The 17,029-nt window shown below is 35.8% G+C and overlaps 1 protein-coding gene across 1 annotated transcript in view; it reads right to left on the minus strand.

Moving 5' to 3' along the window:
- Positions 1 to 1,860: 1,860 nt before the first annotated feature.
- Positions 1,861 to 17,029, minus strand: part of LOC143226512 (glutamate--cysteine ligase catalytic subunit-like) — a 65,551-nt gene continuing 50,382 nt past the window's right edge. Inside the window, exons 13-15 of the mRNA XM_076457543.1 lie at positions 14,866 to 14,947; positions 8,695 to 8,865; positions 1,861 to 2,617 (exon numbers count right to left, since the gene is read on the minus strand). Of these exons, the coding sequence (XP_076313658.1) occupies positions 2,454 to 2,617; positions 8,695 to 8,865; positions 14,866 to 14,947 (417 nt within the window). The 3' untranslated portion in view covers positions 1,861 to 2,453. The remainder of the gene's footprint in view (positions 2,618 to 8,694; positions 8,866 to 14,865; positions 14,948 to 17,029) is intronic.

The following is a 17,029-nucleotide window of genomic DNA, read 5'->3' on the forward strand; positions in this document are numbered from 1 at the left end:
GTTGCCCAAGGTATAGTGGGTCCTCTGGGTATGTAACAACCCTGGCCGAGGGCTTTAGAAGGCGGAATCTGGTTGTAACCTGAGCAGACATATTTTTGGAAACCTTTATGTCATTTCTGAAATCTTCACTGAATCTGAACACCTTGTACTTCTCTCCATCCTTTCTGACTGACTTTTTATAAAACTGACCAAGGTGGGATTTGAAATCAAGCACATCATTCTTTGCCTTCAGCACGTAATCTGTTTTGCTTGTTTCTGGCACATTCTTGTTCATTACGCTTTTTTTCGGCCTAATCTCTTCATCACTTGAATCAAGCTCATGCTGCGTGGGCGCTGCCACCTAGTACTGCCACCTACGGCATTAACCTAAATCCGTGCAAGAGAGGCCAAAGTCCTGTAGTTGAGCCCCTCTTGCACTCAAGGCATTTTAAATGCTGTGAATAGTCAATACATTATTGTGAACTTGAGGCCTTTATGCACACAGATAGCTTGTCTCTTAAAGATCGTTAAACGTATAATATCTCAACTTTGAAAAATTGTGAACTTGGGCCCCCTTTTGAATTCACCGATTCAGTTACATTCAACAATTAATATTAATTTAGAATTCTAAATTGCATGTTAATTATTTTGAAAAAAACAAGTGAACAAAATACAGTCACTGTTCAAATGATAAGGCAAAATAAGTCGACGAGGGTCAAATAAAAAGTAAAAGAAATAATATATGTGGAAAAACTGACACGTATATCAGTAAACATTTATAAAATTTGAATATACAATCCATGAAAAGAAATACTTACAGCCCTATTTAAGTCTTATATGTTTATACTAAATCCATTCTCAATTTTGAAAATTTAAAACAGAATTCTCGTTAAGGCGAAGAAATGTAACATGCTTATGTGGGGATACATTGCACATCTAATTAACATAAATGAACATAGTGTGTCTGAGCACTTGCTATGTGCTTTCTCGTTGTTAAACAAACTTGTTACAGTTCGCATAAAAATATTGATTTTGTTTAGGGGCTACAGTTGTAACTAAATCTTATATCTCAGTACTTACACTTCTGCCCCGCCCCAAGTAATAGATAAATATACAAAACACTCAAACATTTTTTTTAATTATACCTCCTACATGCATATAATATACATCTTAATACGAACATCTAATTATTTCCTTATCTTATAATATAATGGAAATAAACATTCACTTAATAAGGCTACATCCAGGCGAATTTCTTGCTAAGTAGACGTGTATGTTAGTTTAAAACTGTTAACCAATGGCCATGATAAACATTAATCCCTCCATTGAGAAAAAATACGGTACTGCTCAATGTTCGAATGAAAGAGGCAGAGGCGTGACCAGCACTTCTGAGGGTGAGTGTACTTTTCTTTTTATCGTAGCCTAAATGTAGATCGCAAAAGAAAAGTATTCAAAACTTACCAGAACAAATACAAAGGAGTTTTGTTCATCACACGTTAATAAGCTACTGAGTTTTAAAATTATAAGATAAATATTTTCAAATTAAAAAAAAAAAGTGCATCTCTTAGAGTTACCAGAATATTGGTAAATAATTAACAATCCACCCTCATCCGTGTCGACATTCTTAATAGTATTTCGGATTCTGTTTTGGTCGCGTAATGGTTAAGATTAAAACGGATAAACTTTCATAATGTTAAGAAACTTAATGAATGCTTTTTATTAATATAAAACAGAAAACTACAAAGCGGAGTATTTGTGCTCTACTTATCGAAAATATCGAACTCAGAAAGAAGCCACGTCTCAGTTTTAACCATAACTTATACAGTTGGTTGTGAAAAAAAAAAAAAAAAAAGTGATTAACCATCCGAGACAAATTGGTGATAACGATTTTATCTTTATTACAAAATGATTACATAAACCAGTGATTTTATTTCAAACCACTTTAAAAGCAAGTTCCCAACACAAAAAATATATATACGTTTATAACCCTATTAAAAGTATTCATTGTTCACAAGCTTGAATATAACTGTTATAAATCTCAAAGAAAAAAATGTAAATAATAAAACTACTTTAATAATATAATAACTGACAAAATACGAACATTAATATAAATTATTTTATAATATTACGACATTGCTGTTGATCACACTTTAATAATTCGCCAATAAGAAAAAGTTTAATGTTTAGCTCATTGTGAACTAATTTCGAAACTAAAGTTAGGCTTAATGAGAGAAGATTTAGAACGAACGAGGAGTGACAAAACTCTAAGTTTACGCAGATGCCTATCAATTATATCAAATTTTGAAATTTGAAATACAAGTCGAGATGAACATAACTTATTTACTTTACCACTGTTAGCTTAATTGTTACTTCAATAAGTTACTTACAAGCCTCCATAGTCTGGATTATATCGCATTCAACAACAGCAGTCGTACATACCTAGTTTTTATTAAACAAGTTCAATGTTTTAATCCTTATTCACCTAGAAGTTGAGAGCAAGAAATTTCCTTTCTTTGGATTTTATCAATAGTGAGTAACAAATCATAATTAATTTTATCCGTTATGTAGGAGTCGTGCTTGTAGTCATCGTGGCTTGTTACAAACTCTCGAATCCAGCGTGAATCGGTCATCAGTTCTCCTACATAATGAATAAATTAACAAAAATGTTATACACTTCACTTTGTTTTTTAAATTTCGCGCAGAGCTACACGAGGGTTATCTGCGCTAGCCGTCCCTAATTTTGCCGTGTAAGACTAGAGGGAAGGCAGCTAATCATCACCACCCACTGCCAACTTTTGGGCTACTCTTTTATCAACGAATAGTTGGATTGACCGTCACATTATAACGCTCCCACAACTGAGAGGGCGAGCATGTTTGGTGCGACCGGGATTCGAACCCGCGACCCTCTGATTATGAGTCGAACGCCTTAACACGCTTGGCTATGCCGGGCCACAACATTTTGAAGCTACAAGACGTGAATACTCAGGTTAACAAGATCGGAAGTGGAAGTCTAAGGAACATAACTCAATTTAATATTTTGGTTACGTAACAGTTGTAAGGTAGTTCAAACACTTTTACGACGGAATGCAAACTTGAAAGTAACAAGGTGAAATCTGTTTTCCATCAAACTCGTGGCAAAATTCTTAGAGCCATGATTAAAAGAAAAAATACGAGATATTGCACTAACAGAAGCAAAAATGTACGACTTGCATTTATAACCAACCAATACTATGGACAGATTAGATTCGTATAGTTGGTTAAATAGTGAAAAGTTAAAAATATACCCAGTAAAATTGAGAAATAAAAACAAAAAATTTTGGTTTTAAAAATTAGGAAGGTGTCATTTAAAATCCCACCCTTGGAGGATAAATACAGTGAACTACCATCGAATTATGAAGCTCCTAATTTATGAAATGAGAGTGTGTCACCTTAGCAAATGGAAACTTAAAGTCTAAGCTTAAATTTGTCAGTTAATTTTGTTATTGTGAAAAGGGATTCTATTATATCAATAGAAATGTGAAGGTGTTTTAAATATTTTAAAGTTAATAAGATGAAACACACAAAACGAATTATTGAACCAGTAAAGTAAATCTAATATTAAGTAAGAGTAAGGTAGAATAGTTAAGAGCTTTAAGAATAAAACAATGATAACATCGTAGTTACCAAGGCAAATAAAAGGAGGTCGAGTTGTAATTTTGGACAAAACAGTTTATCTTATCCCAATATTTTACGCTTCCTAAAATGTATCAACTTGGTACTCAATTTCTTCCAACTATGTAACATTTTCACTTTTTCTTGTTCCTGGAAAGAAAGTGTTATTTACTAAGTGCTTATTCCTAAAGTAAAATACTTTTTTTTTCTCTTCAAATTTTGCCTGGGTAATGAAATTTTCAAACTTACCCATTTTCCAGAACATTCCATGTAGATTTAGTACTGAAAGCAGCCGTCCTCAGAAGAGAGCAGCAAATCAGAAAAGGAGGTACACGTTGAAGATCTAGATTACAATTTCAGAGGTGCAGCTGGTGAGAGAAACCCATACTACCCCTACCAAAGAGACCTCAACGACTTGATCAGAGATCTTGGTGTAACAAAGTCGAATGCAGAGCTTTTGACATCTAGGCTCAAGGAGTGGGATTTTTTAGATGAAAGTGTGCAAGTCGCAAGTCAGAGGAAGCGTCACCGACACATTTTAAGATTCTTCACTCGTCAAGATGAGCTCTACTTCTGCCACAATATATCAGGTCTGTGCGAAGCAATTGCAATTGCCTGTAACCCGAACGAGAGGCGCCTTTTCATTGATAGTTCATCCAGAAGCCTCAAAGCTGTGCTGCTCCATAACGGGAATAAGTATCTGTCTCTTCTTCTGGCTCATCCGGTGAACTTCAGAGAGGAAAACAACAGCATTAAGACCTTGCTAGAAGCCTTGAAGTATGATGAGTATGGCTGGGAGGTTATCGGAGATTTCAAAATGGTGGCATTTATGATGGGTTTCCAAGGTGGCTTTACCAAGTTTCCCCGTTATCTTTGCCTTTAGGACAGCAGGGACACCGCAGCGCATTACAACATGAAGCACTGTCCACAACTGACCGAGTTCTCTGTGGGGAGACACAATGTCAAGTGTGAGCCAATAGTGGACCTTTAGAAGGTGTTGTTTCCATCATTGTACATAAAATTGGCTCTTATGAAACAATTTGTCACAGCTCTTGATAAGGAGTCTACAGCCTTCAAGTACCTTTGATACTTCTTCCCTAAGCTGTTAGAGGCAAAGGTCAAAGCTGGTTTATTCGTTGGACAAAGAAGATCCTGGAGTGCACAGAATTCCCTAAGAAGCTCAGTAGGAAGGAAAAAAAAAAGCTTGAGACAGCTTTATTTCAGTGGTTCTGGGCTTCTTAGGCAATCACGGGGCCGAAATTTATGTGGAACTGGTTGAGGTTCTGGTGAAAAACGGCAAAACGGGCTGCAGGATGTCTCTGAAAGTCCATGTCCTTAACACTTATCTTGATAAATTCAAGGAGAACATGGGAACATACTCAGAGGAGCAAGGCGAGCGCTTCCACCAAGATATATTGGACTTTGAACGCCGCTACCAAGGAGCGTGTAACGAAAACATGATAGGAGACTATATTTGGGAGCTGATACGTGAAAGTGATTTACATTAGCAAATCTCGAAAAACTACTCACTTCTAAACATTTTTGTTCATTTTTGCATAACTTCAGTATGAATGCATGTAAATCTTGATTCATATGTTGTTTTATTCAAACCTTATGCAAATGAAAATGTGGAAATTTGCCCGTTTTTACATAGAAAATAGGCTTATTTCTAAATTTCATTATCCAGGTCACAAAAGCAAAGTTTGAAGGGAATAATGGTGATTTTCTGTACTTTTACTATTGAATTGAGTTCAAACAGCAGTACAAGTCGCACGTACTTTATTGAAGCTTAAGACTTATCACTTTTTTGTTGCTTTTCTTCTAGTGGGGTGACATCTTAGTCCTTAAGACCGGAACCAAATGAATCCTGCAACTATTTTATCTGGTGTTATAAAATCTACAAAACCAGCTAGAACTGTAGAGGATATTTAAGCCAGCTGAAGGACCATTGGCGACAGTTCAGTTCCTGACACAATACCCTCGGTTTCAGATACAGATACATTCTGTTTCATAAATTCGCTATCTTCCTTCTACAGGAAGCACAGGAAATTGAAGACTTCATGGGTAAGTACAAGTTCCAATGATTTAACGCACAAGCAAAAAACCAATAAAAAACACTTAACGTAGACCCAGATACTAATATAACACCATGCAGCAAACCTACATCGCTGACCGATATATCCTAATGCCGCAACACAAAAACCACGAAACATCCCAACACTAAAAGTTGGAGTTTCACATACCTTTTGGAACACCAAATTTAAATTTAAGGAAATACGGTGTCTTCATAAGTGTGACATTGTTGTAAAACAAACAACGTAACGAGTCGGTCCACCTATTAACCCACTGAGGTTTCTGTTTACAACACAAGTATTCACTCACTTATACACACCTTCCAGTTACACACTAGTCGTTAAAAGTGTAAACCTTGATCTTTAAGAAACAAATTCATGACAAACTGGTGTCATAAGGCTTTCAACTTAAGACAGCAGAGGGAATATCCTTCCGTTACAAACAACAGACACTACTGATTAACTTTGTCAAAAATTTACCGTTAAACGATTATTATAATACCTACGCTTGTTTCTGTATAGTTTTCGTTTTTGTATGTAACGTTCATTCTTGACTGTGTGTTGCGCAAGTACGGCCTGTTCTCGAAATTTGTAAAACGTTCTTGTGCATAAGGATCAACAATGTACTGCGTGTTTGTATAATACTAGTGATTGACACTGTTGTTCCAAGTTGCAGTTATACAAACATTTATAATAAAATCACGTGACACTCTAGAACCTCCAAAGTTCGTTTGGAACAAGTGTCAATATATAAATCGACGCGCCGTGTGACAAGAGATAATAATAATCCACACTGGCCAACTTCAGTGAATTACTTGGGACGTCACTGTTTCTACGAAGACATTAAATCTTTTTTCGGTAAGAAGTGGACTTATATCCGGTGTAAGGCTAGCCTATAAATGAGTCATTACCTTAAGCGAGATGCAACATAAACTCACAATGAATTTGCTTTGTGGACCTGGATCGTCGATAAAATATTTAGTTCTAGACCAGATACGAGTCAGTATTGTTTATAAGTTTGTAAAAGTCTTGTATATAACATTATTTGTAATAACTATTAGTAATAACAATTATTATAAATTGTATTTTTTTGTTTATTAAAGTATATGTGTCAATAAAGGAAATTGTATGTATCAATCTTGTTGGCAAATAACAAACTTATTACAAATTAACTCTTAATTAACTTACAAATTGAAATTTAAATGCTTGGTCATTTGAAGTAATAATACGTAACGTACGTAACATGATAAATGGGAGACTCGTCCGAGATAATACGTAACGACTTTCATTTGAAAGCAAATGCTAAGACTTTCTACGTGCCAAAACCAAAAAACAAAGTGTTCAGATTTTGTGTCAAGAGCTCATTGTCATGCTAAACCTAAGCAAACAATTAAAAATTTCAAATAACAGTTTTACTTTTTAGGATATAATGAAAAATGTTCATGGCTTTCTAAGAAAGTATACTAATATTGTCTTGTCTTTGAAACTTTGTAGAATGGACGGCAACTGCTTGTTGTGGAGACACAAGTGTAGAGGACAACGGAAGATTTCGAAACGTCGTCCTTTGTATTTGTCTCCACAACAGGCAGTTGCCTTCCGTTCTACAAAGTTTCATCATGAATACTCTACCTAAACAATCTACCAAAGAATATTGTCTTTACTAAGATCTAGCAAAACGACCTCTGGTGAACCACATTATGTTGTCATCCTGTTCTTTTTCAGAAAAGGAAGGTAAATTGGTATAATTCTAAAAGATAAATAAACAAATTACAAATTATTGAGGCTTTAATTATTACTGAAGAAGTGAAAGCTGATGATGTAAACACATGTGCAGGCACGGTATCTGCTGATTTACATTTCCCTCTGGTAGTTCGCTTGCGAACTATTTGCGTGCTCATCACAGGAGACCTCACTATCTTATCCCCTTCCCTAGCGAAAGGACCACTGGTGCAACTTAATGGATGTTATTGTCACAACCTATCGCGCGAGGCAGCCAGTCAGTGCATAGGGTCTAAAGCATCATATTTATATAACATCTATATCATTCACAAACAAACCAATTACTACGTATCTCTTTAAATCACTCACTCACTCACTCTCATTTACACACAAACTAAGAAGTAATTACGTAAATACATAAATGATAAGTATTATTACAAACATGTAATTACAACTGGTTGGTTAATTCATTAATGGTGTGATGCATGATCACAAAATATAACGCGAATAAGTTGTACAATGCACCAATATTTTGTATGCGAACTTTGTTTTACACAGTATTGTCTCATGCTTTCTTACTGCCATACAGAGTATTGACGTTAATCATTGTCAAATATTACTAACATTCTTTGGTAAAGTTCTTTTTCTTTCCTAGTTTCTGATCCTTTCAGTTTTTATATAAGATCACACAATCTTAAGAACTTTCATATCCGGACTTTGTGTGGTATTAGTCGTGGTTGAAAGAGATCAATCAGCTTCTATACTGTCGAAATATTTTACCACAAGTTATCTTACTAAGAAATGAATTTACACTCGATCAGTCGATTTCTTCATGGAATGAGTTGATGTATTGTAAATTGTCTATGCTTGTTAAAATTCAGGATACCAATGTTATACATCTTCGACACAAATTCCAAACCTGTACTGAACCCTCAACTATGCTTCACTAGATGCTGCATATTAACTATGAGTTTCTACTTTCCACCAATGAACAAACTATTCATCTTTAAAAATCAAACCTCTCTGACTTTGCTCATGTCAACTATATGGTTTGGTTCTATTTCTCGGTGTCAGCTTTAGGCCACTCAAAATCGTTTCATGACAATGTGTATTTTACTATTCTCGATACAACATTCACACCTGTATTTACAACAAGACTGTTGGCGAGATATCTTCTTCTCTGTTATTTGAACATAGCAAAATACTTAGCATCACTTTGAAAGCAGTACCTTTTACATTATTATAAATAACAATTAATTTATAAAATACATACCAGAGGCTCTTCCTTGTACCAGACGCAAATAACGTTCTAAAGACTCAGCAACGTTATTATCCACACCAGTTTCACTCATGTACTGACAAATAACAGACACGAGGCCAACATGATCAGGATCTTTACCATTAATTACTTCGTCAACGGTTAGTTCTTCCCACCCAGAATCATCTAGAAAAGAAAGTGAAATATGTCACGTTACTAAAACGTCCATTTTTAATGTATTGAAATTATACTTGTCTACAAGGGTGGATTGGTCTACAGAGACAAACAATTGCCAGATGAGCTGATGCATCTGACACAGTCTTAGAAAACTTATTTTAAACTTGTTTGACCAGTATGCAGTATATGATATCACAAAAACTGGGCTTTAATGGCAATCTGATGCCAGTTATTTAACTTAAATTCCTTGACTTGACGAGTATATAAAGATTACACTGGTCAACAAAATTTTTGTTGCATTTATATCAAACAATTGGTATTACATAATTTCTTGCCCTGATTTCAGATCTGAAGTTAGTTTTTTCCTCAGTGCTCTACTTTTTTTGCAATCAAGGTATTTGAAAATCTCAAAATTTCGTCATCATCACATTGACGTCGTAGTCTATCATGAAAAATATGTGATAAAATATGTTATAAAACTCTTTAATATAGCTGGGCAATAAAAAAGAAAATGCAAGATAGTATAAATGTATTCAAGTTATTTATATTAATTCAATTTATTTATATAAAACTGATTAGTAGATAAGACATTTGCTACTATGAGGAGGGAAAGCTCAATTGCAGTCTACTCAGGCATGAATTTCCGCTTGTAGCTCTTGCGTTTGTGGACTGTCTCAGGGCATTCTCGTTTAATGCTCCAGCAGTAATCTGCCATCATATGTTTGTCCCATCTCCCTTGGTAACGCTCTTCCATGGTCTTGAGGTCCTGATGGAACTGCTTGCCTTGCTCGTCACTTATAGCTCCTGGGTTCTCAGGGAATCTATCAAGATGACTGTACAGGTAATGGAGTTTGACACTCATGTTACATCCAAGGTCGCGAAAAGCTGACAACATATTCGTTACAAGGGTTTCATAGTTGTCAGCTTTTTTATTACCGAGAAAGTTTGCCATCACCGCCACAAATGAAAGCCATGCAGTCCTTTCCTTGTCGTTCATCTTTCTGGCAAATTCTTGATCACGCACAAGTGCACGAATCTGTGGTCCATCAAAAACACCTGTCTTGATCTTCTCGAAGGACAAACCAGGGAGCACAGAAAATATGTGTTGGAAGCATTCACCGTCAGTATTCAACGCCTTCATAAACTTTATATGCAAAACGGCTCGTTTGGGTTGAGAAAATATTTTACACAAACTGTTTCATCAAGCCCAGCATGATATGGAGAGGAGGAAATATGATCTTTTCCTCAAATGACAGACAATTGGATCGTTGACAATATTTGGCATACCTGCCTTCAGAGTCTCACGTATGGGCCACTCCTTCTGGTTCCAGTGCTTTTCTCGAGCTCGGCTGTCCCACATGCAAAGATAGCAGGGGTACTTTGTAAATCCTCTTTGTTGACCTAGGAGGAAAGTAACCATTTTGAGGTCCACACAAATTGTCCAGTTGTGCTCGTGGTATTTTAGTAGGTCAGTCACAGTCTTAATGACATTATATTCCTCTCGTAAATACACAGAGTGTCCAATTGGAACAGCTGCATAGACATTGTCATTATGAAGTAGAACGCACTTCAAACTTTGCTTAGAACAATCTAGAAATAATCGCCAGTCATTTGGATGGTATACTGGCATCCCTAATTCCTGGAGAAGACCTGAGATATTATGACAATAAACAAACATATTCTCCTCTGTAAAATATGGCACAAAAGCCTGCTCCCGATTTCGGAAGTATGACACTTTAGTTGTATGGCTCAGCTGATTCTTTTCTTGCATCCTGGAAGCTAACACTTCAGCTGCATTTTGGAGAGACCCAAATCACGCACAAGGTCATTCAACTCTGGCTGGCTAAACTGTTGAGGAGTTAATGACTGTGGGGTCTCATAAGAAGGATCGCCAGATTCTGAAAGTATTTCTTGAGTTTCATCAGCAGTCTCTTGCTCTTGGTCACTACCCACATCTTCAGATGGAAGAAATCCTTTAAAAAACTGGGATTGGGAGCTCATCAGAGTGCAGAGTAGGTCGGATTGCTGAGGGATACTAGGATATGAGATTTTGTGTCTGTTTTTCTTGCCAATGCCCTTTGTATTGACCAGACAAAATAGTAGTCAGTTGTGTGGTCCATCGGTTCTCGCCAGGTCATGGGAATTCCGAAAGGTAAACCCTTACGTTTCCCTTTTGTCCAGTCACGCAGCATTTCCTCGCAGTTATGACACACAATATGTGGGGCCCATTTCTTGTCTTGGTCACCAAGAGCAAGTCCAAAGTACGCTTTATAAGCACGCCTCAGAAATGATGTTATATTACGCCTTTGACGAATAAGCGTGAAGCATCCACAAATATAACAGAAAGCGTCCGGCTTGTTCTCACATTGACGTCTCCTTGTAGCCATGATCAGATCTGAAACAAAATCTAAACAATTTTAATATCTCTGTTGATAACATAAACGTGTAAGTAATTAACACGTTTCCTGCGATGGGACCCACCGGTGTCCCACTATTGTCTTACCTTTAACTAAGTTGCAGGCAAGAGACAAGTGTAACGACAACCTCACGTTATCATAGCTCATGCAGCACTGAAGCTGACAGATGTACAAGAGCATCGCAGCAGTTGCCGGTTTGCCAATATAGGCATCGCAGGAAACGTGTTAATTTGACCACAAACGGCTAGAATGAAAAAACTTAAAATTGCATTAAAACTAGAGCATGTAGAGCTGAACCGTTTTCATATTTGAATTTAGCAGGTCACAAAGGGTAAGAATAAGTAAAAAAAATCTTATGCAACTGAGATTTCGAAAAAATTTGTTGACCTGTGTTATTTAAACAGGACATGTCAAACAATTACACATGTTTACTTAAAGCTACACACAGTTTGTTTTCAGAAATCACCCTTTCGTAAATGGTATATCTTTGTTACTATGCAATAGATGAGGGAATTAGATACTATTATAAGTACAAATTAATGTAAGTTATGTTTATGTTCCCACTAAATTATACTGTACAATTAAAAAGATGTTATATAACAGTCAATATTCACCAATCCTGCACTGAAGTATGGCCACAAGGTTGAAACAGACGATGGGCAGAGTCAAACCAATATCCTCCATTTTGCTTTGTAGTGGAAGCAAAACTACTGTTTGGATTTTAATTGATGAGGGTGTTGTTGGGAAGGTACAAGTTGAACAAGTATAATTATTTCACACATTCTTAATATAATTTAGTTCTTGGTAGCGAGACAATGATTCTGTTTGTTTTCAATTCTGTGCAAAGCTCTTCGAGGACTATCGACACTTAATTTAGTAGTAATAGATTAGAAGCTGAAAGGGCGAGCATGCTCGATGATGAGTTTCAGACCCATAATCTACAGACTGCGAGTCAAGCACCCTATCCGTCAGACCATGCATAAAATAATTTGATTGTCTTACAGAAAGTTTTCAAATAGGAAGTTAAGTAACACCCGAATGACTGAAACTGAAATTTAACATGAGTGGTACCTTATGCATACACAGAATAAATGAGTAGATCTGAAACCCTAATGTTCAGATATAACCATCACTTATTTTGTTCCAGCGAGCAGCAGCACCTGCCCCCACAAATCTTATTCAACAAAATTAACTGACAACTTTATAACGTGTCCAGAGCTGAACGTGCTCAGGACATTATACTTTGACATTATACGATCAGAAGCCTCACTACTAGCCACTTGACCACGACTGACTCAACTTCTATAGGAATACAAATTAGAGAGGTATTTTCCCTATGCGAAATAATTTACGATATAGTTAGTTATAAGTAAAAGTAAAATTTTGCTTTAATTATGAGTATATAAAGTGACTGCAGGTTCCACTTTAAGACCATTATACTGAATACTTAAATATACTGGTCATTTTATTAAGACCCTTGCCTTCTATGGAACTAAACCAGTTTTGGCAGATATAGTAATATGATTCAAGTTACTACGTATCCACAGTACTATATGAATACTTCATGATCAAACAAGTAAGTTAACATGTGCCAGCTAGAAAGTTAAGTGGTAAGAGTGACGATTTTTAACTTGATCACAAAGAGACCAGTCGGTTTGGTTTGAATTTCGTGCAAAGCTACACGAGGGCTATCTGCGCTAGCCGTCCCTAATTTAGCAGTATTAATTCGTGTTTGAGATGTGGACTAATAAGCCGAATAGTGTGCTTGGTTAAGTATTGTAATCTATTAACGTGTTGAATATTCTGAACATTTACTTAATATACAATAAAAGAGCACTTCATATGACGCCTCAGACACAGAGTTAAAATAATTTATAATTCAGGTGTACAGTCCACACCTGTATTCTGGTTATTTTAGATGACAATATATAATAAATGTTCTAAATAAGCTTAAAACAAGTAAGCGACCATCGAGCAAAAGTATCTGTCACAGACGATTTCTTTAACCAACTTTTAAAGTTTTTAGAGTTTCGGGAACGGCAGTCAGATGGGCGTGTGTATGTCATTGATGAAAACTGTTTTCATTAACCGTTGATAACTGAATGAGCCGTGAAACCACTGAACAACCCTGAAGGTAATGAAACTTTGTAGAACGGACGGCAACTGTCTGTTGTGGAGACACAAGTGTAGAGGATGACGTTTCGAAAGTCTTCCGCCTTTCGTCTTCACTGACCTGAAGAGGAAAGGCGGAAGACTTTCGAAACAGACAGTTGCCGTCCATTCTAACAAGTTTCATTATGAATACTCTGGCTGAACAATCTATCAAAGATAAACCCTGAAGGTGTAATAGATATCGGGAGGATAGACGTAATTTTCACGGGGGACGAGCAGGGCGTATCTCCACACTTTTCTAAGGATGGAATTTTCCTGTAGCCTATTCTTATATGTATATTAGCTACAGAAACTCTACGTCCACCTCACAAAACTGAAGGTACATCACTAGTTGGGCTATATTCAGTTAACTGATTCTTTCAACAGTGATCAGGACTGTTTAAATCGCACCACGTGAACGAAAGTATGAAAGCTCTTGTATGGTAGCGAACTTAGAAACTACTTTTCTCAAATGGAAACAATTCAGAGCTATTTCAGGTGATGTGTTGGAAAAGTTCTTGTGGTTGGAAGTTTGGTTTTTTTATTATTTCTTCACGAATGCAGGTAATAAATATCGAGAGTGCAGCTGAATGAGTTTTGTTTATCTTGCCCATTACTGTACTTTTATATAATGTTTATGTCGAAAGGTAAAGGCCATTCTAATGCTATGATGTAACAAGTTTTCAATATTATGTGGTCCATCAGTTCGAGAAAATGATGGCGTCTCACTCATGTTTGTTGTTTATCACGATTACCAGATTCCGACTGATCTTGGGCCTGGTATGGCCTGGTGGTCAGAGACCTCGAGTCGTAATCTGATGGTTGCAGGTCCGAATCTCCATCACACCAAATATGCTCGTTCTTTCAGGCATGGGGCGTTATAATGTTACAGTCAATCCCACTATTCGTTGGTTGAAGATTAGCCCAACAGTTGGCGGCGGGTGGTGATGACTAGCTACCTTCCCTCTAGTCTTACACTGCTAAATTAGGGACGGCTAGCACAGATAGCCATCGTGTAGCTTTGCGTGAAATTCAAAAACAAACAAACATTTAGCAGTTCTACTTCTGTCAATGTAGAATGCCTTGTTTACATTTAAAATGAAACAAATTAAGTGACCATTTCACGTAAACTTTGTTATATTTAATACGGATGAATTTATAATAAAACGAAATTTTCTTGGAACAAGAACATTAAAATGTTTTCACTTCAGAATAAGTCGTGTTTAAAGTATCATTAAATATCAATAAGCAACATTTTTTACCTGAAATAGTACAAGAAATCACTTGAAACCATTAGTTTACATGTAAGAAGAATGCTACATAATTAAAAGCCGAATATCTTAGACATTAGTTTACAGAATGATTTATACCTGTGAGGATGATAAATCTGCCACAAGTATACTTTAAAAGATAGTTTTTAATTTTATTTAAGTCATCTCACCATCTTGGAAGTTCGATTTCATCCAAAACTTTTCGTTTCTCACTGCGTCACGTTTTTGGGCTCTTTCAACGTTTTCAAGAACCTACAAAAACACAGATTTAAAATGTTCATCTAATCACAATATTTTAATTTTTTTATTGAGTATTGCTAAAAAATGTGTTCAAGCAAACGTAGAAAGTATTATAATCAGAGCTTTGAAATTAGCCTTCTAGTTAGCCTCCGTGGCCCCTTAAAAACTAAAGAGCCATTTAAAGTTTGACTCCACATAAATTGATCTAAGTCTATTCTTAACAAACTTACACGTTGTTTAGAGAATCTACCTTAGTGGGCGTACATTAATGTAAGTATGTATATGTTAGGTCAAACACTTGAATCCAGCTGCAGTCTACAACAACAATAATAAAACATATTACTCTTTTACCAATCATGTCACAATTAGAAGTCACCGATTCTGAGTACAGTAAAGCTGACGAAGTCATTGAGTGATATTGTTCACAATTTAATGTTAAATATTGTAACAACTACAAAAAAATGTACCTTAAAGCTTTAATAAATTTGAAATGATTGAAGTTATCAATAAATGTTCCACTAAAAAAAATCACAATATATTTAATTCTTTTATTTGAACGAATGAAACAAAAATGATAAGTGACCTTGTGGTTAGTACGTGATTGATACATAACATTATGTTACCATTGTGAGAGAAAAATTGTTGAGGTTCCTTGCCTAAATTCACCATTCACTTCAGTCATAAGTTCGAAGATTTTTGCTATCATTCTACACGAACTGAACCATTACAAAAGTAGAGCCCTAAAAATCCAAACGAAGTATTCCAACCAAAAGGTCAAATAAAGTAACACCATTTGAAAGTTTTCATTCTTAAAGAGAGGGAATCTTCAAATAGGTTGTCCAAAGATGTTTTTAATTGGCCTTATTTAAAAAGGCGCCTAAATATTTTGTTATTACATACGTAACGATCAAATTTCCAACCAAAAAACAGAAGTGGAAATTTAAATGCGTTATGATAATTCAACAATCATGATGTGGACCTATTTCAAGTTTATCATCTGGCTTGCAACACATGATTTAACCGAAATGTGTTTCAAATCTCAGTACTTACAATGTCACTTTTGAAAAGTGTCTAAATTTAACAAATACCTTTTACTGACGTTAAAAACGTATGTAGAAAGCAGTCTTCTTTTTGAACCATTTTTTTTCCTACTTTAAAAACCCCAGACATCTAGTTTTCTAATTCAGAAGCAATCCAACCAGTCACGTTTGTCTAGCCACAACTAAATTTAATATAAAACTTCTTGAAAGTAGGTATAATCATAAATAACTACGAGAGTCAAATTATAAAATGAAGTGTCCCATAGCTGTCCAATAGGTTAGTTATATTGTAAATATTTATATATACCGGTTTACCACCTCCAACTTTTAGTGAAGTCTCCGGCAGTGAGGTGAACAATTCAAACAATTGACAAACCCCATTGTTCCATTGTTGGAAAGTCATGGGACATTCCAATTTCTCAATCATTCTGTTATAATGAGCTCTTCGGCGACCTAAGGTCCGCATAGATTCATGGCAAGCACGTGGTGTGTATTAGCTCTGTGCCCAGGGTGCTGTTGTCGACTCCTTCACCAATGTATAGTGTGTAAAGAAATGGGTGCGCTCAGCGAGGTGCAGATCATTATTTTTCAACCTTTCTTTCGTTCAGTGTATAAAATGTAAGTAAACCAATAAGAAAGAGTTTTTTTTAATCGATCGTATGTTATTCTATGCTGAGTATTGTTCCGTATCGAGAGGAAAAATACTGGGTCGTGATTATAAGAAAACTTGCAAGTCAGGATTTGGAGATTCTTGTTGTGAATGAAGTGACCCGAGTGATGTTAACTTTTAAGATTTTGACAAACGGTTTTCGGCAATCGGGAAATTCGACGAATTTTACAAATTCACATTGCTCTTTCTTATGCAGTAATTGGCCCGATTCGGATTACTGAACAGATTATTTGTAAAACACTGCGTAATACAATGAGTTTAAATGAACACAAAACAATGATTTTAAAAAGGATGTTAAAATAATACAATTCTCATGATTGTGTCTGATACATTGTTCAAATCTATATCATCACTTAACTTCACCAGACAACAAGAAAGGTTAGT

This window comes from Tachypleus tridentatus, chromosome 9 (assembly GCF_004210375.1).
Source record: "Tachypleus tridentatus isolate NWPU-2018 chromosome 9, ASM421037v1, whole genome shotgun sequence".
Lineage (NCBI taxonomy): Eukaryota > Metazoa > Arthropoda > Merostomata > Xiphosura > Limulidae > Tachypleus > Tachypleus tridentatus.